This window comes from Astatotilapia calliptera, chromosome 4 (genome assembly GCF_900246225.1).
Source record: "Astatotilapia calliptera chromosome 4, fAstCal1.2, whole genome shotgun sequence".
NCBI lineage: Eukaryota > Metazoa > Chordata > Actinopteri > Cichliformes > Cichlidae > Astatotilapia > Astatotilapia calliptera.
Genome location: NC_039305.1, coordinates 13,781,851 through 13,809,106, shown reverse-complemented (window position 1 = coordinate 13,809,106; position 27,256 = coordinate 13,781,851). Strand labels below are relative to the sequence as shown.

Below are 27,256 nucleotides of genomic sequence, written 5' to 3'. Positions count from 1 at the left end.
ATTTGGCCTGCAGTCTGGTGAAGAGTGTTTATCTGAGCTATTTTTAAGAAAATAACTGTCCACACACTCTGGAAACTGGGCTCAGGATAAGTGATACTGAATTAAAAAGGCAAAATTGGAATGCAAAGCATTGATGTGAACTTACTTAAAGACTGACTCTATATTCTCACCATTTTCTGTGTTTTATATCATCTGATGAGCATTTGGGATTTATTCCAGGCTTTACTGTTTTCTAAAGGGAGTCATAATAATTGTGACCTGAGAGAGAGTCTAATGTTTTATGGTGTGTTCAGGTCTTTGGGTGCACATAATGAGATGTGGCTGTCTGTACATTTACTGCCATGAGGAAAATAACCACCAGACAAGACAATTTCCAGGTCAGATGGGTCAAAAAACACAAACCTTTTGAACCACTGTCTGTTCAGTGTATGTGAAATCATTAACGCCAAATCACTGATTACTCACAGAGAGAAGCTGAAGCTACATTGCTGATAGAACAATTTGTTCCGTCCTCGTGGACATCTCTCAAAAGGATATAATTTTCTTGTTTTATTTCCCTCCTACTGTGATGCCCAGCAAAGTCCTTAAAACAGGTCACTAAATGCCATAAACACTGGCGTTTTCCTACCTATGACTGGCAGCCATATTATCATATAGGGAGATGTTTTGTTGTTTCATATTTACAACCGCGTGTTCTACGTCATGCAGAGAGCACGACATCAGCTTGCATGTTGTTGTAGATAATAATGTGGTTGACAGATTGTTAGATTGTTCAAACATGAAGGTGGCTGGCAAAGTAAACTTGCACTGAGTCCGGTGCTCTGATTGGCTCTGAAATATGAAGCTTTTGTACTGGAAATCACAGGCCCCTGTTTCATTCAACAGGTTTTCTCTGAGATAGCTTGGGCTGACACGCAACAGGCCCAAGCCTCACGCCATGTAAACACAGTTTGATTCTAGTATTTAAAAAAACAACCAAATGACCATCTTATAATCATCATCTTGTGATTGTCACTTGTAGGATCATTAGCACATTGCTACATATTCATCTTTAGTAAACAGAGGCAAATTCCATGGATAAATACACAGTACTTTTATTGGAGTATGTAACCTATTATTTTGCAAAATGGAAGGTTTGAAATGGAGGGGGGAAAATTCATCAAATATATCTGATGGGTCTTTGAGGAGCATAAAGAGCTTCAGAAGCTTTTAAAAATAAAATTTAAAAAACCTGCAGGCCCAACCATCATAACTCATACCTGAGCTAAATCAACTGTTTTCCTGTAGTTCTTTTTCTGTTTTCAATAACCCTGTGCATAATGGAGTGTGCATGAACTGCCTTGTGTCTATACACAATTAAAACAAAAATGTTATCTAAATCTATATTTTGATGTCATCTCATCCAATATGTCCTGCTTGCAACAAATGTAGAAGCAGTAATAGGAAATTTTACTATGCATCCATCCATCCATTTTCTTCTGCTTATCCGGGGCCGGGTCACGGGGGCAACAGCCCAAGCAGAGAAGCCCAGACCTCCCTCTCCCCAGCCACCTCCTCCAGCTTATCCGGGGGAACACCAAGGTGGCCAGGCAAGGAGAGGCCAGGTACCCTTCGGAGGAAGCTCATTTCGCGATCTTGTTCTTTCGGTCACTACCCACAGCTCGTGACCATAGGTGAGGGTAGGGGCGTAGATCGACCGGTAAATTGAGATCTTCACTTTTACACTCAGCTCTCTCTTCACCACAACAGACCGGTACAGCGTTTGCATCACTGCAGCCGCTGCACCAATCCGTCCGTCGATCTCCCGCTCCCTTCTCCCATCACTCGTGAACAAGACCCCGAGATACTTAAACTCCTCCACTTGGGGCAGGAACTCATCCCCGACCCAGAAATTTAACTAACAATTTTTTCAAAAATGGCTTTATGTTTTGGGGGGGGGGGGGGGGGGGTTGCTAGTGCTGTGCTGCAGTGATTTGAATCAAGGCTGACTGGGGCTCTGTGTGGGTGTTGCATGGTCTTCCTAAGCCTGTATGCTCTCCATGAAACAGACCTGCTTCATGCCACAAGCTCATCAGGTCAACTTGGCATCCTAAATTAGCTACAAGTCTGTCCCTCTGTGTTAGCCCTCTGACAGATTGGCAACCTAGCCAGGGTAGACCTCGCCCCAGAGTTATTCCTAAACTTCTTAGGCTTCAAGGGCAGATTAGTCATACAAGTCAATATGAACCAACTCCATCTCTTTCCACCAACACACTCATTCACACAATTATGTGCACACATGCTCATATTCTTGTCAATTATTAATTAGTCACTAAGTAAATGTGTGTTATGCGTGTACGCTGCCATAGAAAAGAATGAGGATGATGACATAGTGCAGAAAATCTTAGTGTTCTGTGTAGTTTCTGGCGTAGGGAGTTTGATTCTACAGAAGTAGCTGCAGTTTGTGAAATCAGCGAGAGTGCTTAGGCTTCCTTTTATACATAACATCACAAATGAGGTCAAGCCACAAATCACAGTGAAAATTATCTGCAGCTCCTCTCAGCAAAAAGACTCAGACTGTGTCGCCACCGTCTGCCGCAGCTGTGTTGTCAGATTTTATGGTGCTGTCATTGACAAAAATAAGGACACTCGAGATTCTATTTTTCTTAAACTGGACTGGTTTCTTCACAATAAAGCATGCACTTAGTGCGCCTATTCAGATGCCCAAAATAACACCAAAACGTAGGTCTGTTGTGAAGAGTTCAGTCCTCTCACCAGACCAAAATAACACAGTTTTGTTTTTACATTGCCTATAAAGCATTCTGTCCTCATAGAGAATCACACTATCTCTTTTTTCCTTTTTCCTCTGTGTTCTCTTTACTAATTGATGAAGGCAAACATGGCTGAGAAGGAAATGAGCCTAATGTGTGTGACTGGCCGTGGTCTGAGTGGGCTGGAGCTGGTGTGTTTACTCTACCGACAGCCATGTAGACAGGTCAGTGCATGCGGCTCATGTTTTATGACAAGCGTAAAAACACATGCAGAGACATGGTGCCTGAAAAAACATGTTCTGTGTTATATGTTCTAGGACTGACCCTGAGCTAGCTCTTAGATGAGCAGCCTGGGTCTGTGTATCTGTCATTGAGCTTCAAGAAAATTCACTGTGAAAATGTTGATGTTTCTTTCCATCTGGCTAAGCAAATAAGCTCTGACCATGACCCATTCAATGTGAGGTTTTACCAAGAAATGAAATTATTTGTTAAATATCTATTATGAAAAACATATTTCATTATGAACTTGAATTTATTATGAACTTACTGAGTCGCTTAAGAAAAACATTGGTTAATGCTTAAAGATAAATCCTTACTTATCATTTTTAAGGTAAAATCACATCTCTTACTTCTCACCCAGTGTCAGCTGGGAAAGTTTTTACCTGAGATCTGATGTGCACTTAAGAGAATCAGTGGATGAATGGGACAGCATCACAACTTCTAGAGAAACAGGGCTGTTTCAATTGAAATCACACGGCTCTTTCAGAGTCTGATCGTCAACAAATGCTTGATAAATATATCATGACATGAACAGAAGAGACGACTGCTGACCTCTGAAGAATGTGACCTATATCAGTCCGTATTCAGACAGAGTGTGTACAAACCCTGTACAAATGGAAAAAAATTCAATTACATTGCGCTCCAGGCATGACTGAGAGTGCATAGTCTGTGAGGTCACAGGGACCCAAGGTAACTTCTATAGAATGTCTCGCACAGGCTAATGTTCATATTCACCATTGTTATTCAGTGGTGTGCATGGCAGGGCTATAAGGAAACAGACACACCTCTCACAAAAAACCCAACTACCCAACAGCAAATTCCAAGAAAGTGGGTCATAAAGTGAGATGCTGAGAACCCTCAGGAAAAATAATCATAAAAACAGATAGCCAAAGATAAATAAAGATTATATTTTTAAATAGCTGAGTCAAAGTCCCGATATGAGTCCAGCAGAAATGCAGTGGAAATACTCTGATAAAGTTCATCAGAAAAAAAACAACCGAAACCAAGAAACGTCAACATCTTTCAGTGTATTTACATTCTTCATACCATCTATTTTGGGATTATGTGGAACTATAATATGCAGAAATATTTTGATGCAACTGTAATTACTTAATCAGAACTCTCGAAAACAACAAGAATAATCCCCTGCGAATAAGAGTATTTAAAATCACCCATCAGATTTTCATGCACGTCTTTTTATTGAAGCCTAAGCCTGGACAAGCTATTCCTCACGTGTCATGTTATACACATCACTGAGAACACACTGGCTTAATTACTGACCAATAGTCAAGGGTCTAGCACTGTTCACTCCAGCCGGGTTACACAAACCCATCACTGAAGCACTGAACAACCAGGCTTAGCTACACCTATCTGATTTCGTTCCTGCTACCCCACAGAATGCTAACAAAGGTCATCAGTATTTGCAAGTTTTAGGATTTGTGTGAAATGAAGGTAAATATCCAGACTTGTACCTATAGGGTAAAATATAATTTATTATGTCAAGCATATTTAGCGTATTGGGCAACAAGACTGAATATATCAACACTGTGAACCCTGGTGGCAGCTGTGTTGCATCAGCTTAGTGAAGCTACACTCATACAAGAAATGAAAACTTAAGAGTTAAAAAAAAATCAGTTTATATATAAACTGAATTTCTGAATAAAATAAAGATTATAAATAGAAATATCATTATTTTTTAACGTTATGCAGAATTAGTTGGGGTTTTTTTTTACAACTTTTGTCATATCATATTACTACTTGCTTATAATTTATTGACTCTTTGAGTTTAACTTTTCAGGCTGCTATTGAAAAAAGTACATAAAATTGTTAATGTATTTAAAAAAAAACACACACACACACACAACAGCAGCAACATTTGTAAGTTAGACAAATCAAAGAAAATTGTTTACACAGTAAATACCCAAGTGAATAGTGACGAGCAATTCCAGACAACACCCAATACTTTCTTCCTTTCTTTCTTGAATCCTCTCTACAATGATTCCCAGGTGAGAAGACAAGTGAAAGGTGATAAGGGATTAAACTGGTAAAGTGGAAAAGCAGAGTCTGAGTCACAAACCGAAGGCTCTATCTTGGGCTGCTTCGATTAATACCTAGCAAAAAATCAATAGAAATGGGTATCGATGGCTTGCAGCGCACCAGGTACACCCAGCTGCAGCCCACTTCAGCTGGGTACCTGATGAGTACGTGTGTTCCAAATCTTATGTAGCCTGAATTACTTGCATTTGTGATGATCTCACGACCTAAAGATATTTAGCAACACAAATAAACACGTAATCATCTTCTAAACAGGCTGACACACAAGGTGGTTCATGCGGAGGAATATACTGACTAAAATCACCCCCCCCCCCCCAAAAAAAAAAACAACAACAAACATTTTAGTCACCCCTTTGACATAAGCGTGTATCACTGCGCCCCTCTCAGTTTCCCTAACCTTGTTCCATCTGTTTTCTGCTGATGTACAGTCTGTTTACTCGCCAGTGGTAAAAGAGAACAAATAAAGCTTTTGTTTGCAAGAAATTTGACTTATGTCTGAACTGCCCGAGCTTGGACTGTGTGGTTGAATACTCATATGAGGTTAATGCTTTAACCCTCTCAGGCTCAAATTAAACTTTTTGTTGCTAATGCACAACCAAGTCCTGCAGTGGTACTTCTGAGTAAAAAAAACTCATAAAATATGTATGTGGGGTAATCAGGTTGTTAGTTTTTAACTGTTGCAAATCGGCAACGCCTGCCTTGAGAGGGTTAAAGGCAGTAATGTTATTGCAGTCCCATGCCTCATTATAATGCACACACTGTGAATAAATGTGTGAATAATTTGATTGCCTTTTCTAGATTTGTATAAACAATGTGAAGAAAAAAGTAAACGAAATGTGTGAAATTAGGAATATTTGATGGCGAGACTTTGAAACAGTTAAGCATTATATCTGAAAACAAACTCGTGTTTTCTTTTGATGAGCGGTAGAAAGGGCTGACGCACAAAAACAGTACCAATTCCAGGTCTTGCTCCAGCTCTGAGAGCTGTAGGGTGACGCATGACGCACTGGAGGCGCGGCAAGCCTTCTCCATAAATTCTCAGCCTGCTCTCCTCTGGCTTCAGACAGAGAGCGAGGTTAGAGCCCTCACATCACTGACAGGATTTTTGAACGATCGCTTTGACAGAGCACCATTTGCCAACGGGTGCATCTGCTGCAATCATGATTAAGAAAATGTCACCGCCCGAAAACGAGTTCGACATCCCGGCCAAGAATTGCCATCGGATGGTGATTCTGGGCTCCACAAAAGTTGGGAAGACAGCCATAATTTCTCGGTTTCTCAACGAGAGGTTTGATGACCAGTACACGCCTACTATCGAGGACTTTCACAGGAAATTCTACAGTATCAAGGGAGACGTTTACCAGCTGGACATTCTGGACACATCTGGGAACCATCCCTTCCCAGCAATGAGGAGGCTTTCAATCCTTACTGGTGAGTTGAGTTTTGCAGACACATGAAGCTTTGACCATGCATTTAATTAATTACAGTCAAATATTGTTATTATAATTTTATTTGATATTCAAATATACCTTCTCTTGTATTTCCAGGTGATGTGTTCATCTTGGTTTTCAGTCTCGATAACCGAGACTCCTTCCAAGAGGTGCAGCGCCTGAAGCGCCAGATATACGAGACCAAGTCCTGCCTGCGAAACAAAACCAAGGAGAACGTGGACGTCCCGCTGGTCATCTGCGGCAACAAGTGTGACAGGGACTTTTACCGTGAGGTGCAAGACGACGAGATTGAGCTGCTGGTTGGCGGGGACGAACATTGCGCATACTTTGAAATCTCAGCAAAGAAAAACACCAACGTAGACCAAATGTTTCAGACTCTCTTCACCATGGCCAAGCTGCCAAACGAAATGAGCCCCGACCGACACTGCAAAGTTTCCCTCCAGTACTGCGAGGTTCTCCACAGGAAGTCGTTCAAAAACAAGAAGTGCAAGGACGGGAACGCATATGGAATAGTGGCGCCGTTTGCACGGAGACCAAGCGTGCACAGTGACTTGATGTACATAAAGGAGAAAGCTGTAGGCGGCAGCCAAGCCAAAGAGAAAGGCTGCATCATATGCTGACAGTTCATTTGCCAGTTTGTGAAAGACTTTTCTGTGAGGGTTAGGAGCCGTGGTGGATAGCCAGTTTACTGACAAGGAATATGTAAGCCCATAAACTGACACAGTGGTGCAGCCTGGGCTGAGACTTGTGAACTAGCTCGGCTCATAAATCTGTGTAGTGCAGTAGATGCTCTGAAAATGCTGTAAATCTGTCTCTATTTTAACTTTCTAAGAGCAGCATTTGAGGAAAGAAGAAACATGTTTACACTTCACTGTACTTTTTCAACCATGGTGAAACTTGATTGTTCCATTATGATCAAATTTAATGCTAAATGTGTATTTATTGTCTACCCAGACTTTTGCATAAGAAAATAAAACTTGTTACTTTTATAGTCTGCCTTCCCCTTCTTTTTCATTTCAAGCAAATCTCCAAGAAGTTGCATTAAAAACAAAGCTTCACACTCTTCACAGATCTCCGTTTCCCTTAACTAGAAAAATGTTGTCCATCTGTTAAAATGCACTTGTTGCGTCATCCTGACACGTCATTCACATGCAGATTAAAACTGCAAGAAGCCCTTATTAAGAAGCTCGCCGTGGTTCATAGTCTGTTTTATGTATTCCGAATAACCTTAAAGGACGAAGCTTATACAAAATACAATTTATTACAACGTATCAATATCATGGGACTCAAAAAAGCGAAAAATCCCAATTTAATACAAATATCATATAAACAAATTTGCGCTGTGGTAACACAAAACAAAGACAAGTTCAAAACATGTTGCAGTCCGACACAATTAAAGAAAAGACGGTTATTATTTCAATGTCCATCCGGTGTTCCTGAATCACGCCACCTCCATTTACTTCCTCTATACTGCGTGCATACCAAGTCTTTTAGTCTCACGATGCTTTTGGCACGTCAAACATGCACAGACTTTTATATTTCTGCAGCAGCTGGTTCTTGGTGCGAACCTGTTCCCGCAACGTGGCCAGCTGCTGCTGCTGCTCCAGCGGACTGCTGTCTATCCCCGGCATGTTGGAGATCTGCTCTCGAGCCTCCTGGATCTTTGCCTTTAGTTTACCAAGTTCTTGGAGGACATCCTGGTTGTCTTTGTCCATGCTTTAAGCAAATGGGGGAAAAGAAGAGTGCGTCATCCGTCTGCTTTGTTATTGCAGACACTTAACGTAACATTTGTAGCTATCGGCATTAGCTTCAGCTAACACAGCAAACAACATAGCAACTCCACCAAGCGACTGAGACAAGCAAGTGTTGTCCCGTGCATACAGCACACAATGTGACAACACACGAACCAATAAATACTCTTACCATTTAATAATATCATGAACTAAAGGCAGCAGAGAGCAGTCATCGCTCTCTTTGTCGAGCTTCGCCTGAGCTGTCGCCATCTCTCTTCAGCTTCCCGGCGCAGATTGTTTACGTCAGCCACAAAGCTGATGACATCACTACATTCGAATTGTAAAAAACTAATAGAAATATTTATTTCTATTCATTCGACCTTTTCGAGATATAGTGCTATACTTTGTAATTGCGTGGATACGCACTGTGTGCTGTACGTATTTTCTTCAGTTACCTGGAGCAGGGGTGTAAAACATAAGCCCCGCGGGGCAGAACCGGCTGGCAAAGACTGCAGTCCGGCCCACTGGATGCTATGTGTGAAAGAGTGCACAATTTTTTTGACTTTTAAATGAATTTTTAAAACTTTTGCATGCCCCCCTCCCATCCCCACCAGAATAAATAAATAGTGAGTGGTAATTCATAATTAGATAATTACAGGCCAGTCTGGGCAACTTTCTCTGTAATTTTACACATTTTCTTTCTTATAATTTAAGCCCAAACAATTCTGCTGATACATTTCTTTCATTTACTACAGCAGCATTTCTTTATCATGTGGAAAAACCGTTGAAGTCGCTCTCCTTTTTCTAATATTAAGATACCGCTGTGATTAAATGTGCAGTTAAAATTTAATTCACTGGCAGAAAGGCTCAACCCACTTAAGATAAAAGTGAGCTGTATGTGGGCCACAATGTCAAATAAGTTTTACATTCTTGACCTGCAGTAAAGTTCATAAACAAACAGACACACATACATTATTTACAGAATGTATTTTTGTGTTTTTGCTATACAAGTCCAGGTTGAGTGTAAAAACTCATGAAAATAAAGTAAAAAATAAATAAGTCTAACAAAACAAAACAAAAAACAAGAAAAAGAGCAATGAATGAATGAATGGACATGCAGACTATACAGGTAAAGTGAATCACACTGAAAGGCAAAATAGAGGAGATTAGTTTTTCATTCATTGCTAAAATGTTTGAAATGAATAAAAAAATAAAAAGGCACAATTAAAATTATGTAATTCCTTTTGCTGCCTTGGGTTCTCTCTTGAGCACCCAATGAACTATGAAAATGCAAAAGGGAATTATGACCTTAAGCAATATAGGCTGAAAAAAGCTGAGGGAGAAATGATGTCAACATCATTTACTTTAAAGTGTCATCATTGAATTCATTACACAGCATCAAGGAAACAAAGTTGCTGTCTTCTCATCTTGAGTCTAAGGTGTTAAAGTGGTGGTTAGCCTAAAGCTAACTGTATTTTAAGAGAAACCAATGAAACCTATTTTTTTCCTACTGTTTATGCTAATAACTTTCCCCAGGTGTTTTTTATTTTGAATGAAACCCACGGCAGCACACATTGGCCCTTAAATAAGCCCAGATAATCCATTAATACACCGAGCAAACAAAGCTGACCTGCAATGAGTGGGAAAATTTGCTTCACATCCCAATACCTAGCAACCTGAAACATCTATTTCGGCAGTAAATGCAATCTACTATCCCTACAAGTGTAACACATGTCATGCATGTTGAGTGAAGCATGGCAACCCATATAAACTTTAACATGCACAAATATAATCTAATGGACTACAATGTATCCAACTATATTTATATATTATATTCAACTTATAGAGATTAATGCAGAATAGTGGCATACGATAAACCTAGAAAACAGGATGGAATCAATACCTTTTTAAAATGAATTCTCAGGAACAAATCACAGTATTGTCATAACTGTGCAAATATAAAACTAATCTGTCTTGTCTTCCCTTACATTGACCCATATTCCTGGGAGATCAGTCACCAGCAGGTCTCTATGTTGGCCTCATTAAATGTGAAGTTAAATCTCAGTAAAGATGATCTTAAATATTCATTGGCTGTGTCACAGAGGTGGTCTCATTGCTGCAGTGACTAATGAGAATGCTTCCTTATAGTGTTTGCTACGTGTGGGTAATGAGTGTGCCAGGTATGGGAAGAGGAAGGGAGCAGCTGCTGAAATTAAGCTTTGATGAAAACAAATAGCCATGAAAAAATATAGGTCAGCAGGAAACATTTTCTCTCATACCTCAGTGTGTGGCATCATTGAAGATCCTACCAGAAGCTCAGTCCTCACACTAATTTCCAGTATGACAGAGTGTTACATACTGCTCAAACTTACATGAGTTAGTACAGGTGACCTAGATTGAGTTTGTTGGGCATTATGTTCCCTAAGTGTTTTACCATTTGGGTCAGGGAAAGCTCTGACACCTTATATTAATACATTTTAAAAAGTGGGTCATTTTGTGACCCAGCATTATTAGAAAGGTATGAAAATATCCCAATGGCTAACACGCACAGTAGAGAGAATAAATATCCCATTATTATATGAACACAGGAATTTAGTTCATTGACTTTTATTTGACTGAACATTTTTTATTTGTGGTGTGGTCTGGTTTTTAGGCTTCGTGAACATTAGTGACATCTTTAGTCCTGTTCTTGATACTCAAGTGACTATTCATTCGGCGAAAGCAGTGACAGTGATAACATGAAGTTAAAAGTATATGAAAAGCATTTAGAAATGTAACATTTTAATTATGACTTATATTTTGTTTTATTGTAAGTGGCCTGCTTTCATTACGGTTCTTTAAATTAGTTGTTCCATATATACAGTGACTGCAGAGCATGATAATTAACACATCTACTTACACTTGCTGTGTTAACGAAGCATGTTCTAGCATAAAACTGCAAAATCAAATACCTGTTGTCAACACCTTGTGATGCAACTGAAAGTAGAAAAATGTTGATAGATTTAAGGAAAATCCATGTTAATTATTTTTTTAATGGCTTCTGTAATCCATCTACTCTAGTCCGTTTTCTTCTATTTATCCAGTTTAAGACTGGAGCCTATCCAAGCTGCCAAAAGGTAAACTGTGGAGTACTCCCTGAATAGGTCACACTCTACTGCAGGGCAAACAGAACGATAACCAATGTGGCAAATTTAAAATCACCATTAATGTAACCCCTTGGACTGTGGGATCAGGCCAGAAAACCCATGCTGACGCAGGGAAAATGTGCAAACTGCACACAGAAAGGCTCCAGCCAGCCAGTGGATTCAAATCCAGGACTTACTTGCTGCCAACAGCACATACTAGTCAACAGTGCTGGGGCGTGCTGCTTATGCTTATATAATATTTAGTGAAAATGTCAGTGGCTCTACTTTCAAGTAAAGTGACTGAATGCCTGCAGAGGTAGTGAGGTTTTATTAAACATCACAGGTAGTCGTGAAGGAATAGTGATTTGTAGATGCAGTCACATGTGTTCTGTAAGCTCTAAACATCACTTTCAGCTCATAGATCTATTCACACTTGCATGATCCTTCATAGTTCTCAAAGATCACAGTTCTCACATCTAGTTCATCTCAACAGCAATAGGTAGAAGAAGGGAGAAGTCAATTTTCAGATGTGAGGTAGGCTGAGGTTGATATTTACAACTGTCCTCTGTGAATTTCACAGAGGACAGTTGTAAATATCAACCTCAGCCTTCCTTTAATAAACATTACTGGGAAGGATATACACTATTTACAGTGTATATCCTTCCCAGTAATGTTTATTAAAATGGAGTATGCATTTACATATTTATGGTTAGCTATTCAACAGAAAAAACTCTTCTAAGTAGTTCTTCTGTTTTGTTTTCTGTTTGGTTGTTTGCTTTTTTTTTTTTTTACACAAAGCTCCTATTTTATTTCTTACTTAAAATTTCTTGAGAAGTAATCATTTCATCATACTTCATAACAAAATGTGATTTATTTATTTTCTAGCTCTCAATATAGATTTCTATGTAAGAACTCCAGCAGTAAAACTTTGCCCTGGAACATATCTCGTGTGGAGCCCAGACTAAACTTGTAACTTATAGCTAACAAGGGAATTATAGATATCTTTTAAGCCTGGGTGACTTTAGGACACTTCCAGTTGAACCCATATATAGGAGTCCCAGAGTGGCTTGCCTTTCCCCACTCAGCCTCTGTAATGACGTGAATGGGCAGCTGACAGTTTCCAACAGATGTGTCACCTCCCAGCATCTCTGACAGGATGCAGATGTCCTGTCTGCTAATCTGTGGTCTAATCTTAGCATGCATCTCTATATGAAAGACACAGTCACTGAAGCTGTGCATCATTAAAACAAATCGTTTCCCAATAAAATGAACCTTTCTTGTTATTTAGATTTAGGGCAAAGTGAAAGTTTTATTTGACAAGAGATTTGTTCCCATCATGTGAATCCTGGTTTCATAAAAGTTTCTAGGAAAGATGCTTTCACAAAGTGTCTTTATGTGCACCAAAGAGCTAGCCGGTCAGCTGCTGGTCATAATCCAATCCAAATTTGCATTTAATTTAATAAACACTACTTCACTGCCATGGATACTTGAGGATATGTGCATGAGATAGATCAGGGGTCAGGATTCAGTTGTACTAGTCAGCCTCTGTGGCATGTAACATGAAATGCACATTTGCACTCTGTCTGTTCTTAGTTGTTGGTCTATCCAAAACAGGAGAACATAATAAGCTGGTGCAGCTATTAATTGATTCCTGCACTTCATTTGACATTTTACTGTTCAACATCCTGATTATAACCAGAGTACGTTCATGCTCATCGTCTCTTATTTCCAAGAAATCTGAAGCTCGGTTCCACGAAGCTTTGGGTTTTTTTTAACAGGCCTCTTTGATTTCCATAATTGAATTACAGATGGAGTCATTGCTGCTGAGGACTCAGGCAAGGTTTGAACAAACAGTATATTTTCTGCCTGTTAAATGAAATAAATTGGGCACTGCAGGAAAAAGGTTTTGACTGTTTTCAAGATAAGAAGGGAATTTGTGCATGTCTGCATTTGAAAGAAAAAAAAATAAAAAGTCCAAATGACAGATAGGTAACTGGTAAGAAACTGGTAAGATTGATGAATGTCGTAAATATGAATAGTACAATGTGCCCGAGGCCTGTCTCAATATTGGACAGTAACATATTTTTCTCCGTTTGGTTGAGGATAAACAGCATCATCTGAACTGTTATGTCTTCAAGACAGCAGGTTACTGAAACTTAAAACAGGCATGCTGTGTCAGGTTCACTGCTGCATACTGAAAAGCTACTATTCGTGATTGAAAAGGACAGTCTCAGGCCCAATGGTGCTCACCTTAATATTATGTATTTCTTTTAACTAATAAATGATTAATAACATGCATTCAGAAAACATTAACGTTTCGGAAAATGTCTTCAGGGAAGTAGGTGCAATTTCAAGAAGAGTTCATATTTAATTTGTTTCTACATGCAGAGAGTCCACCATCATGACATGCCCACAACGTAAAGCTCACAAAAGCATCATAAACCTTTCAGTGTAGATTTTTTGGAACCATACAGTACCATTTTATTCATGAAAAACAATTCCACTCCTGTGGAATGACCACTACTGGAATAGCAGTGCATTTTACTGTATAACTGGAATTAAAAATATTCCTCAGGAAATCCCAAATAGTGTAATACAGCCTTTGTTTGGTGTCAAGCAAAACATCTGGTGGGTAATAATGCTGATACAACACCTTTTCCTTTTCTGTGTGCTTATGATCAGACTTCAAAGTCTGTTTTAATTTAATGATACTGGGGAAAAAAGAGATGTTATAAGCAACAGGGGATGCAGAGCAATGACAAGCTTGAGGCTTGCACAGACTTCTCCAAAATGGGCTGTATTAAAAAGAAGAGATATTAAATGTGGGAATGAATTCATAGTTAGAAATCAGTATATAAAATCCAGAATTGTGGGCTTTGTTGCGCAAAATTAGCTAACACTGCCCCCAAGTGAAAAATGTAAGAAAGTAGCACTTTATGAATCAAAACAAACAAACAAAAACATTTTCTGTTCTTTTTCAACCCTCTCATAAATATTAAAAAATAAATCATAAAAATAAATCATGCAAATCATACACAGGCTTTCGGAACACAGCCTTGGGTTCATAATGTATAAAGGTAGTAATTAGTGTGATAGAGTAGGGCTGTACTGAGACCAGCTGCTTGATCTTGGTTGCCGTCATCTCAGGTGCAGATACACTCATTTACAACTTTCTCCACCACCTTTCCTAAACACAGCACGAGTATGAGAACATTATAAGTCACTATCCACTAAGCCACCTCCTTAATGCTGTGACTATTAGGTATTACCAACGCTTTTGAAGGTCCTCTGTTGCCTTTGGTGATCGTGGGTGACCAGGATGCTGTCAACAAGACCACTGGATCCTGTTGGTTGGCTTCCATACAAAGCTTATAAAAAATCTTAGGTCTTCCATATGGAGTTTGTCAAGGCTTTAAATGCTGACATACAGTGTACCATATAGTTATATTTAAAGATTAGCATTGCATTTTTGAGCCCTCAGCCAGGGGTAATTATTCCCTAACTGTCTTACTTTCATGTCAGTCATTTCGGCATAAACATTTTCAAATTTCCTTGCATCCTTTATGCCCATGCACAATTTATCCACTAGGTGGTAGGCTTCAATTGTTTAATTTAAAGGGGTTACACGTTTAATAGGACTGCACCTTCAAATATGTGCTGGAGATTTTTGCACATGTTCAAATAAACAAAAATCCACTTTACACTATTGCTATTATATCACACACTCAACTGCACTGCAATCATAAACTGAAACTTTTACATGAATAAAGAGTGACTATGTAAGAAAGAGGCATCGCCTCAATAGAACATCCTCTAACCGAGGCGGACATGATACAGGACAGCAACAAATAGGTTTTTCTTTTTTAATATTGCTTATTTCAGAAGCAACAAACCCTTCCACTCATGGATGTAGCGTGAACCATTCAGAATAACGTTCTTGTAAAATTTGGTTCAGTTATATACTCCACGTTATCCGGGACAGGAGGCGTTTGTCTCAAGCCTGTGTCATCGACGAAGTCAATGGTTACGGGACACTCTAGGCTGTAAAACAAGCACACCATTCGAGTTCCAACACGAACGTAGTGACGTAATTTTTTGTGGCAAATCATAGCGCAGGCTGGGCGGGCATTGTGAAGCTGTAGTTGAGTGTTAGCAGGCTAACTAGAGAAAGAAAGCTAACTAATCGTGAGAGTGGAAGTGGAGCTAAACGAAAAGCCAACTGTCAAAACAGCAAGGGGAACAGAATTTTAGTGAAGTGATAATTCTGTTTGATGACTACATGAAAAGATTTAGACCTAGTTAATCAAAGACCGTGTTTGTCAGATGCCCGAGGAGCATTTTGGATACTACATCGATTGTCCCATTTCCAAACGGAAACCATTTCTGGACAGACAATTCGTGCTAGCTAGCCTAGCTAAGTGAATAATCCAGGAGACTTTTCATTGTCACCTAAAAACCCATACTGAATGTTTTGTCTGTCATGAGTCCGGCCGGGTGCTCCCATGTGAACGGTTATAAGGTGGATAATTGGAAACAAAATCTTCGAGTCATATACCAATGCTTTGTTTGGAGTGGTACTGCTGAGACCAGGAGACGCAAGGTAAAAACAAAAAAACAAAAAACACAGGAACTGCAACGCTAGCCTCACAAACAGAAGTGAAATAATTTTTAATGTGGCACAGACAGACAAAGAACTGGAGTGCAAATGGTGTCCCACACGAAGCACAATCACAAAATCTTAATGAAAGTACTCTTGCAGCAGCAAACGTTGCCAGTACTATGGTTAGCCACCGGTAACTTAGCTAGCAGGACTCTGCCTGGTGAACTGCGGATACTGTAGGATCCTTAGCAGAATTAACTAAAACACTGAAATTGTCTTTAATAAGTGAAACACTGTTAATTCGAGAAAATCTGCTATTAGCTGAGCGTTTTGCTGGATGTCTAAACTTGGATTTTTTTCTTTCCTTTTTTTGGAGTTGTGGTCACGGGTTAACAGTAACCACACCAATTGGGACCTATTGTGTCTTCGCACGAACACACAGAGTCCTTACGTTATTAGCGGGTTTCTGTTGGGCTTACTAGGTCATTGTTTTTTTGTGTGCGTGTTTCTTTTTTTTTTTTTATTTTGCTCTCTTCTCTACCCTGGCCATGTCGCTTTCAGGGGCTTCCGCTGATTGCTTTATTCCCAGTTTCTTTTTGGGCTCATCCCACACCTGCTTGGCCTACACAGCTACGAGTATCTCTCTACACTGATGTCATCACTGGACCGTGCTGCAGTTTCTGTTATATTCCCACCCTTTCACTCCTTTTCTTTCTTCTTTTTCTTTCCTCTTGTTTTTTTGAGCCACTGTTTTCACATTGTCTAGCTTGGCTTTGTTTTCACCTTGCATTAGCAACAGTTTGATTGTTGCTTGCTTATAAGCCATCTATGCTTCACCTGCATGTTGTAATGCATATTTATGCCGTTGTGATAAAATAGGTACTTCACAGTGATGCAGGATGGGCAGAGCTGGTGAGTTGATGCTTTCCCCCCTCTCCTCATCTTCACTGACATAATGCAGGTAGTTCAGATGAATAAGAGCTGGCTTGCTTGCTTTCCTCCCGCTCACCCACCCGCTTCAGTGCCTCCTTCATTTAGTGGACATAATATTGGATGTAAACCAGTGTAGCAGGAGGCATCGGCCCCATCCTTTTATCGTTTGTGATGCACTGTTACAGCCAGAAATATTGCCTGTTGGGGAGGGTGGACCATGAGTAGAACAGCCAAAAGCATGGCTCAGTTACATTGCGGGTATGTTAGAGCAAATAGTGCTAAATGGCCAGTAACCCTTTTTTGCTTATACAGTGTTGAAATGACATGCTTTAACTTGAGCACAGCGCTCACCCTGTCTGTCTTAATTCTTTTTTCACCCACCCAAGACGACAGAATTATAAAGCAAAACTGTGAGAGAGCATCTGAAAATGTATACATGACGGTATAATGGGGGGCACTGCTACAATTTATTTTAAAAACCTGTTTGGTTTCTTTGGCACACTACAGACAAGAAAGCGCTCAACAGCAGCTCAAGTCCGTCGTAAAAGTATGACTTGTCATAGGTGTTGCTCACTTCTCAGTGATGTACAGAGTTATGGCTAAACTCCTGTTGTGTTTAGTGGTGGCTAATCTGGTTTGTCCTATACATTTGGGAGGAATCTTTCCGTATCTGTTTTGCAGCGCTCTCTGTCTCAGCAACATTCCTGTCAGCTCCACACAACCATCTTTTTTGCAAGATAATATCTTCCAGAGTCTCTGAATCAGCAGCAAGCTCCGCTTTTCACATAAAAAGTACGTCTAATAAATCTTTCCATGTGTCTGCAATGTTGAGACAAACACAACAGCAGTTTATCAGAGGTATAGTGATGTTTCTTTTCCTATTTTTTTCCATCAATCCTGCGCCATCTGTGCTTGGTAGTATGTTGCATAAATAACAGTCATCCAGGCCCAATCCTGCTAGATGTTAAGTGCTCAAGGATAGATGACGGTTTTGCATTGAAAGTAGTGACAAGCAGGTTTCTGTACAGTTTAACATTTTCAGTTCCAGACTGGATTGCATTTTAATTCATGCTCTGTGCTCCACATTTCCATGTGCTTTATCAGTTCAGTTTTTCATTATAATGTATCCCCCTAGATTCTCTATCATGTCAAATTATCACAATACGCCTGTAGCCTTAGAGTCATGCAGGCTTTTTCCATGTTTCTTGCTTGCTATACCTTGTTATATTTCCTTCATCGAGCATATGACTATTTATTATATTGAAATAGTATGTTTACATACGGCTGAAAGCAGGTAGAAAAGAGAAGTTAAAGTTTCTGCATTTTACTTAGTTGATATATTTGTGCCTTACAACTTGTCACTGAGCCTGTTTAGCTTCTAACGAATGTAACATGCAGAGCACTACTGTGCTGGTTCATTGGTACAAAAGTAAAGTTGAGACCACTTTGTGTTTGTTCTTAAGATCATTAGATACCAGTATGACTTTATGTTGAATACTTATTGCATCAAAATGGTTTGATTAGATGACACTGACACTGATGGATGTTGTGAATGTCATATTCATTGACTAGATAAAAGCTTATCTGTGCAGTTCCTTTTGCATATTCATCTTACACTGGTGGGAAGCCCTGTAAATTAAGAGGCACCTTCTAGAAAGATGAGAGTGTGGTTTTGGTTTTAGAAGTGCCTTATAATCTTGTAATCTTGTATTGCATTTTTCCCATCTTCTTTTAGAAGGGACTGTCCTCAGCAGCCTTCCTGTAAGCTGTCACTCTTCCTACCTTAAGCCAATATCAATTCCCAGGTGATGCATTTACGCTGTCGCCTGTTCTGAATGTACAACCCTTCACTGGTAAAACCCGGTAGATTGAACATCAGGAATAGGACACTGCAGGAGAGATGTGGTGACCCAGTGTGGCCTGGGATTCTGTGTGTTTCATTTTGAGGACCTTAGGATTATTTATTTTTTGCATTATGGTTCTAGAGCAAATTCCCCATTCAGCTGGAATGACAAGTACTCTTATCTGCTGTGTAATGTTCTGCAATCTGCTACTGACACACAGTTGAAATATTAACCATAAACTCCACGTTTAATGTTGTTATTTTTTGTAGACTCTGTCACGCCTGAAGCCTGGTGTCATTTTGTTCTAAAAATGTAGCAACCGTCTTCTCTGCACAATCACAAATGGCCTCTAAATCATTTCGTAATTGGGACACAAACGGTCCATTGAGAAAACAATTAAATACAAATAAAGGGGCGTTTTGAAGATGCCCCGTGAAATGAAATGGCAAGAATAAACAAGTATGCAGTGTTGTTTGTCTTCGGGGTGGATTTATTCCAGATGAATAAGTCTGTGGTTCATTGTATTTAGCCTTGAACAAGAACCTAGATGCTGGTTAGTGGAAAGATCTTCTTTAGCCATACTGGGTAGCGAAAGGATTGGAAAGGAAAGACCATTGTTTTGGTTTGCTTTCCCTTCTGTCTTTCAAATCCCTTCTGTTTTTGATATGCTAAGCTAGTGTGCTTTAAATTCTGTGTGTGATTAAAATGGGTATGTCGTGTGGGACCTTTTCTGTGCTGTTTCCTGACATTTTATTTCTCTTAATTGCCAGATTTCCATTTAAGTGGACTTTGACAGAAGGGTGTCAGAGCAGCTTTTGTGTCATTTGATTGAGGCTAATCTATTTCAGTTGTATTCAAAATTTATAGTTTGTGAATGGCCATGGTTGTGAGTGGTAATGCCTCTATTCATACTTATTTATCTTGACATTGCTTAATCCAGGACGATGAACTCTTATTTCATTTACTGGACTACTCCACAGTGAGGGTCTGTGCAATACAGTTAAACAAGAGATATTACCCTAGGTTGAGTGGAAACGGGGTAGGATGAAAGCAGAGTGGGGTGGGGTTGGCAGAATTTTTGCAACCATAACTACTTTGAAGATTGTGCTGTTACTTAGATTAAAGAGTAATGATTAGAGAGCTGACAGTAGTGAACTTGTATTTTCTAGTTTTGATAAATCATATATGATCTGAGAAACCACACCCCCTGCCCCCCTGCCCCCCAGCCTTCCTCTACCTTTCCCATAAGTGCAAACCCCCCTTTGTGCTTTTCTGCTTTTGATGAGAGAAGATGAGAAATAAATCATTTGCTAGATGCTGCTGGAAATTTCAGAAAACGGATATATTTTCAAGGCTTGACACAATTACGACGCCCGTCTCTCCCTCCTCTTCTTTCAGTTGGCATGCACACATGCACAAAATCACCGAGGCACGGCCCATCCCAGAGAGCGCCTGATTTCTGTGCTATGAGGAGATCTCTTTGTCAGATCTGCCTCCATCGCATCACAGGCCTGCTCCTTGACTCATCAGCATACGTTTCTAGCGCCAGGATCTATTCCTACAGTCTCTTCTTATCACGCTTTTTTCCTCTTCTGCGCCCACGCCGCTGCTGCCTGCTTTACCTTGACTTTATTTTATTTGTAAACCTTGCTAAGCCATGGTTCTTCTAAAGTCTAGCCTATTAAGTTTGTTTCAAATACTCTTTTGATTATTCATATTTTATTTAACTTTATTGGTGTGCAGTACTGTACAGAAATCTTCAGCAGCTACGGTACTCATTTCTTTAGGTCCAGCTATTTTTTTTAAACATCTACATACATGCCTGGAAATATAGTGTATATAAAGCAAAAATAGAATTTGTACAATTCTCAATAGGTTGAAGGACAATATTTTGTGTCATCGCTGTTTTTCCACACAGCCTGAACCAAAAATCGATTTCTTTTGTAGTTTGGCATACCCCAGCTTTTTCTTCCAGTTTCCCTTCCTTAAGAATGGCTTCTGACAGTCACTCTTCCACTGAGACCATTTCTGATGAGGCTTCAGTGAACAGTAGATGGATCAAAATAAGGGCCACATACATCTCTCAGGTCCGGTGTGAGGTCTTTGTGGGATCCCCCCCGTTTGTTAAGGGCATGGCTTTTAATACTATCCATCTTCCCTGGATAGTTTTTAAGTCTGTCACTTCGTTTTTTTTTCAAGCTTCAGTTGTCACGTCTTAAATTTTTAAGGACACATTGCACACCATGACAATATATGCCAAATCTTCCAAGTTTTCTTTTGGGAATCATCTTGTTGGTGTAAAAATGCTATTTTACACAATTTAAAGGGTTGTATTGTTATGTGTAGTTAGAGCACTGATTTATCCCTTGAGTCGGGTGCCTTTTTATACTTGATTGATACATAGGTCATTATGAAGTGGTTTAACAATCAAACGCACAAAAAAAAATATATCACATTTCTTGGTCTGGTCAGATATAAGGACTAAAAAACCTTGGGAAGAACTGTTTTTCAAAACTACTTTAAAAATTAGAAGAAAATCTGGCTACTTGGAAATGGAACGAAGAAATGGTTGGGTTACTCAAGGCTTATGCTGAGTATTTATTGGAATTAAATAAAACATGGGTTGAATTATTATTTTTCGAATTATATCTTTATCTGAATTAATTTGATTTTGTGGATCCTGGGAAATGCATAATCAAATGGTCTATTTTTCTGTTAGTTATTTATTTATTTTTTTTCCTCTCATCCGATTGGCTTGCAGGCAACACTCTGTGGCTTTGGTGATGTCAGATTTTGGTTCCTGGGCCCCTGTCCAGGCCTGTTTTTTCCATGTCTGTATGCTCTCTGTCACTCCTTGGTTTCTTCTTATGTGGGTTTCGGTCTGTCAAGCACCATGGCTATGGCTCAGTGAGTCAGACTAAACAAATGGTCTGTAAACCCCTCCCAGAGTAATCATGGACCTGGTGTGTCACCTTGTGGTGCCCCTTTCACATGCTGTTTGCCTCCCAGTTTTTTAGTCATAGAAAGTCTTGCCTCATAAATACTCTGTGTCCTGAGGGAACTGTAACATACTCTGTGAACTTCTTTGTACTGTACCCCTAGGTGCATTTTATACTATTCTGGGTTTTTTCATTTCTGGTAAGACATACCAAAGGACAAATGTTAACAATCTTCCACTTGGAAGCAATTTTAAGTAAGTAGGTACAAAATTTACAAATAATAGCCACATATGTAAAGTGTTGGTTAAGCATATGGGTAGGATTTTGCATGAAAGTTTGCTCTTAGATAAACAATGGAGAGAAACATTAAAAAAAAAATAGGTGTTTACAAAACAAAAGCTTTTGTGTTGTGGTATTATCTTTTGCAATGGCCTCATTGATCCTTACACCCGAATATTCAGATATGGGAGTCTGTGTAAGTGGAAAAAGAGCATGAGTTTGCAATTTCATTGGTCTCATTCCCCTTTGACTGATTCCCTCTTCCTCTCCCACAGACTGTTTCTTTTCATTGTCCTCCCTTCAACTACACTTCTCATTTGACTGTCCAGCAGGCTTTGGAAAGGCATCACTGCCACAAAGCATGCTGTTCGTGGCATGAGCCAGCCAATGAGGCTGCTGTCCAGCCCTCCCTTAGTACCACCATCTGGCTAATGAGCTGTCAGTCACTCTCCAGCGGCTGACCAGAACCAAGAGGCAATCAATCTCTTTTTTGTAGACACTTGGTCATTCCCTATAGTTAAAACCTTTCACTGAAGTGACAGCTTTTCTTGGGATTGACATTATGTCTACAAAACATTCTCTCTCCTTGTGAGAAAGACAATAGCATCAGACACTTGGATGACAATTACTTGGGTCTGTTCTGTAATATCACTTTTAAGGAAGCTATATTGCAATAGCTCCATTGTGGCTCTGTTCAGTGGTGCTTATAGATTTTCTCGCAAGTGATGGTTATGGCATATTGGTGCTGAAGGGAAAAACACGCAATTTGATGATTAGTCCAAGGGTGCCATTCAAAACAAGCTGCTCTTCAATTTCTGATTAAATAAATAGTTGTCTTATTTTGGTAGAGCAGGCTTTGGGCATCTGATAGCTGCAATAACCATATAGCAATTTGTTAGCTTGGACAGTTAAACATCTCTGCAGCTTAACAAACTTGTTCATAAATTATTATTGTTTTTAAGAGGTGAATTGAATTAAAGTTGGCTTTGTGCTCTTGTGTGATGGAGCTTTTTGCATTGATTCACAATGACCTTTCAAGGGAGTATGGCTGGTTTCCAAGTATATGCATATTCCAGAAGACGATCTCTAAATACAGTATTACTAATTAAATACCATATTTCATCTTTCACTGCTGCATTCTGCTTCCTGTTTTCTTCCACATCACTTAATGTCTTAAATAAAAGAGTAAAAGAATAGAGAATGCAGACTGTCACTCCCTTATTCAGTGATCTTAATTACTTTCACATATTCATTATGTAGATTGTCACGTGTTCAGCAGGCCTACAAAATCTGCACAAATCCCCAGTATGGAGTTCTCCTTCATACACTGTTTATTCGGATGTGTGTGTGTGTGTGTGTGTGTGTGTGTGTGTGTGTGTCTGTGTTAGTGTGTCTGTCTTTTTCGTTTTCCTGGGAAAAGTAGACTCTGTACACTAGGGGCTTAGGGTTTAGCTTTGTGTCGTTATACCACTATATGTGACAGTATGAGGCTAAACTACACACTCTAACAATCCCTTATGTCTCCTACAAGTTAAAATTCATATGTATGAGGTGGGAATACATTCTCAAGCCAAGACTACACAGCATTCATATCACTTTCAACAGACCATGCAATGAGCTGACGTGAAACCGTACAGATTCATGTTGTGTATCTCTAGGGCAGCTTACTGAAAGTGCATGTTGTGGGCCAGGCATTGTTATGTGAAAATAGTGGGGGTGGGGGGGTTACAGCATCATTCTGCCAAGACAGTGTCAGGCAACAGCCCCATGAGGTCAGTCAGAAGCAGTGCGGTTCTGGAGCATCACCATCAGTTTCCTTCCATAGTCTCTTGTTGACTTGCTCCTGTTAAATATGGAGTCAAAGAAGACTCGGTATATGTGCACACTTGTGTCCAAGTACCACAGCAAATGTCTAACAATGTCTGTGTTTGCTGTGTGTGTTTTCAGGCGTATTTATAGTATGCACTTTTAATGTCAGTTACGGTTAATGTATGTGTGTGTGTTGAAAAGCATGCATGGGCTTATGAGTGCTAGGCAGCATGGTGAGTCACTGTTCTCATATAGCTTTGCTCTCTAGTCTGTATTGACTTTGTTGCCCCTCCCCTCCTTGCTCCTCTCTTTACAGCAGCAAGAAGGTTCTCCGTTGAGCCAGACCTTTGTCCACATCATAATTGTTGTCATCATTCTCTCTCCTCCTCAGTTACAGCTCATCACATTACTGGCTACGTTTGAATAACTGAATGCATTACCCTTAATGCTTGGAGTAAGTGTGACGTACTGATGGCACTTTTGTGAAGTTAGATCTAGAGCACTGGAGGATTCATATTTATTCCATCATAGTCATTTTTTGCTAGTAGCCCCACACAGCATCGGTGGACTCCACAAAGCATTATGCCCTCTTTTGCCCATGCTAATAATAGATTGGAGGTATAGTCGTTTAAATCGGTGGTTTTCTAAATCTGCTCTTCTATGAATCAGCAACTTTGCGCATCATTTCCCTTCACTCAGAGCACAGCCTAACCGCCCTCAAAGAGCGTGCATCCCAGGTGGGAGATGCAGCCTAGCGCAGCACGAACATGAGCTTGCTACCTGCCCGACACTTGTTCCAGTCATCTGAGCCAGCGGCTGATCAATAGCTGATCTAATAGAACATTAAAAGCTCCAGGTGCAGACAGAGATGCAGGACTGCTGACACTGAGGAGTAGACAGCCTGTGAACTATTGTAAGAGGCAGAGAACAGGGATAGATTTTCTGCCCAATACATCTGTATTGAGGTAGGGGAGGGTGAGGAGTAGGGTAAGGCGTGGCATTAGCAGGATTTCTTGTTTTTGGTGCTATGGTGCAGTGGAGAAATGGGGATTAACATCACTGCTGGTGGGATGAGTTTGGACAGGCAGTTAAAAACATGTTATTAATATTAAGTACAGTGAGTAGCTTTTCTTACTGGTGTATTTAGGGCTTAATTTATACTCTAAAAACGGAACTGCTTCTTCACTCTATCTGTTCTACTACTACTGTCTCCCATTTTACCTTTTATATGTTTTACATGCGACCTTAAAGATTTAGAGTTTGTTGTAGATGTTAGTTTTAAGTGACGTAATTAGTTCATTTCCTTATTCACTCACCAAGCTCATAGAGCTTTTCTTTGGTGCTGCCCCTTCTGCCCATTCAAAGCTGGCTGCCTCACAGACCAATTTGAATAAAAACAGAGCTTAGTGCCTGCAACCGTGAATATCCCCTCCACTGCAATGTCATCACAATCTAGCCCATGCCTACTAATGCTTATCCAAAACATAGACCGCACTGGGAGTTCTGCTGGCTACCTCTGTGTCATTGCATGGTACTGTCCGCATTGATCACATCCTGACTAGCATATTTTGTTGCAAATCAGATAAGTGAATTTTGAATTCTTTTCTCTTCTGACAGTAGAATTTTGCACAGGAATGGTATTTTTATCCTGCAACCACTGGCTCCTACACAATTTGTGACCATTTCTGCCCACTCCCACTGATAAATCATCTCTGCGGGGATTCAGGTCTCAGTCCAAATGTTTTTTTTCCTTCTAAAAAAACATAATGCCTCAAGTACAGTTAACAGCGGCATTTCTGTTATTGTTAACATATGAAATAGTTGTGTTAACTTCTGTTGTTAAAATTCTGTTGCAAGTAGCTGACAAGAGAAATGATAGAAATAGAGGGTATCAAGTATTAAATCTGGATATGTGCTATAGGTGGGAGAATCATTACACTGCCACCCAATATCAATATTTTTTATATAAATTATTGTGTATGTAGTCCAAACTGATTTTTTTTTTCTTTAAATTGACCAATCCATCACTACTTTATAACTAGTCATGGTGGTATTCATTAAGCCAGATTAAGGTGAATAGAAGGTAACTAATCAGTGTTGGAGAAGGAGAAGAAAGTGACTCAGGTAATTCATTTGCCATTTAAACAATAAAAAAAAAGAAAAAGACACGTTACACATTTGATAATGCTACAGTGAATAAACCATCATTGTATCATCAGGATTATTTTTTTCCCCATTCCCAGGTATACTTTAAAGTAAGAAAGAGCCTTTCATTAGAATGGAGGACTAGGTTCAACAAGAAAATAGGTCAGCTGATTACCTGAATATATTGAATAACCAGGTTTTTCCATCATTTAAATTTTTTTCTTCCCTAAGCTTATTTTGTGATGACAATGCTAAGATTCATCGGGCTCAGCCTGTGAAAGAGGGGTCCACATAGCATGAGTCATTTTGACACATGGGTTAGCCATTAGAATACAGACCTCAGCCCCACTGAAAAACCTTTGGATGTGCTAGAGAAGATGCTTTATCTGAGACTGTAGCAGCATAACTACTGGTTCAGAGGCACCTGATCTACCATTAACTATAAGCTAACAATAAGCAAAAAGGAAAGTTTATTGTACTGAAAATGTATGCTGCATCTAATAATAATGCCTAAAGGAAATATATAATGTAAATGGAGCAGACTGTCTCTAGGGGCGTTTGGCTTTTGAAAGTGACTTGCTGAATTTGTGGGCTTGTGGCTAATTCAGCTTGAGGTGTTTTCACCATATTGGTGATTGCGAATTTTTTTGTTTTCTCCAGTTGTTTCGAACATTGGTGCAGATGAGCTTCAAATCACCATTTGCAGGAGTTGTAAGGATTTTTTTTAAGTACCGTAATTGTCGGACTATAAGCCGCTACTTTTTGCACAAGCTTTGAACCCTGCGGCTTTTAGTCAGGTGCGGCTTTTCTATGGATTGTCCAAGATTTTTGTGATATCGTAAGAGGATTTATTTTGTTTGTTCCGCTGTTGTACGGCACTACGTTGACTGGCAGGAGGGCATGTGATCAGACACACAGTATCGGGGTTCAAGAGTGGTATGTTGGTCACGTGTCCATCCGCCAGGCAACATAGTGCTGTACAAGTAGCGCGAAAAACAAACTTCAAATTAACGCTACGCGTTCAGCGGGAGTCGTGGATGACGAGCGGCAATAAACTTGCGAAAAGCAAGTTATGCTCAACTCCACCGGTGGAACCTGACAGCGTGGAAAAGTGTGAAAACATCCATGATCACCAACGGATTTCAAAGGGCTGGACTGCTGCATTATGGAGAGGAAGACACCGCCACGGCCCTTCAGAGGGTGTTCGACTCTGACACTGACAACGAGGATTTGTTTGGTTTTGAAAGTGACAACGAATGAAAGAAGCTGAGAGTGGATGACGTAGCCATCCTGAGCCTGTTCGTATCAGACACT

At 39.8% G+C, this 27,256-nt stretch overlaps 3 protein-coding genes across 4 annotated transcripts in view; 2 read left to right on the top strand and 1 right to left on the bottom strand.

The window, feature by feature from the left end:
* The first annotated feature begins 6,159 nt into the window (after window positions 1-6,159).
* Window positions 6,160-7,720, top strand: LOC113020025 (dexamethasone-induced Ras-related protein 1-like). Its single transcript, XM_026163695.1, has 2 exons — window positions 6,160-6,515; window positions 6,632-7,720. The coding sequence occupies exons 1-2, from the start codon at window positions 6,245-6,247 to the stop codon at window positions 7,153-7,155; spliced, it is 795 nt and encodes a 264-aa protein (XP_026019480.1). The 5' UTR covers window positions 6,160-6,244; the 3' UTR covers window positions 7,156-7,720.
* A 60-nt stretch (window positions 7,721-7,780) lies between these two features.
* On the bottom strand, window positions 7,781-8,588 carry med9 (mediator complex subunit 9). Its single transcript, XM_026163697.1, has 2 exons — window positions 8,459-8,588; window positions 7,781-8,251 (listed from the first exon to the last, which is right to left on the bottom strand). The coding sequence occupies exons 1-2, from the start codon at window positions 8,536-8,538 to the stop codon at window positions 8,032-8,034; spliced, it is 300 nt and encodes a 99-aa protein (XP_026019482.1). The 5' UTR covers window positions 8,539-8,588; the 3' UTR covers window positions 7,781-8,031.
* A 6,929-nt stretch (window positions 8,589-15,517) lies between these two features.
* The window catches only part of LOC113020721 (ubiquitin carboxyl-terminal hydrolase 22-like), a 28,492-nt gene continuing 16,753 nt past the window's right edge, over window positions 15,518-27,256 (top strand). For both annotated transcript variants that reach the window (XM_026164921.1, XM_026164922.1), the window contains exon 1: window positions 15,518-15,993. In XM_026164921.1, coding sequence (XP_026020706.1) covers window positions 15,874-15,993 — 120 coding nt within the window. In that variant the 5' untranslated portion in view covers window positions 15,518-15,873. The remainder of the gene's footprint in view (window positions 15,994-27,256) is intronic.

What these genes read in the sequence shown, in the direction of transcription:
- LOC113020025 (XM_026163695.1), top strand. Translation starts at nt 6,245, where the DNA reads ATGATTAAGAAAATGTCACCGCCCGAAAACGAGTTCGACATCCCGGCC. An exon ending in GAGGCTTTCAATCCTTACTG is followed by an intron (nt 6,516 to 6,631) that starts GTGAGTTGAGTT and finishes TTGTATTTCCAG; the next exon opens with GTGATGTGTTCATCTTGGTT.
- med9 (XM_026163697.1), bottom strand. Translation starts at nt 8,538, where the DNA reads ATGGCGACAGCTCAGGCGAAGCTCGACAAAGAGAGCGATGACTGCTCT. An exon ending in GTTCATGATATTATTAAATG is followed by an intron (nt 8,252 to 8,458) that starts GTAAGAGTATTT and finishes ATTTGCTTAAAG; the next exon opens with CATGGACAAAGACAACCAGG.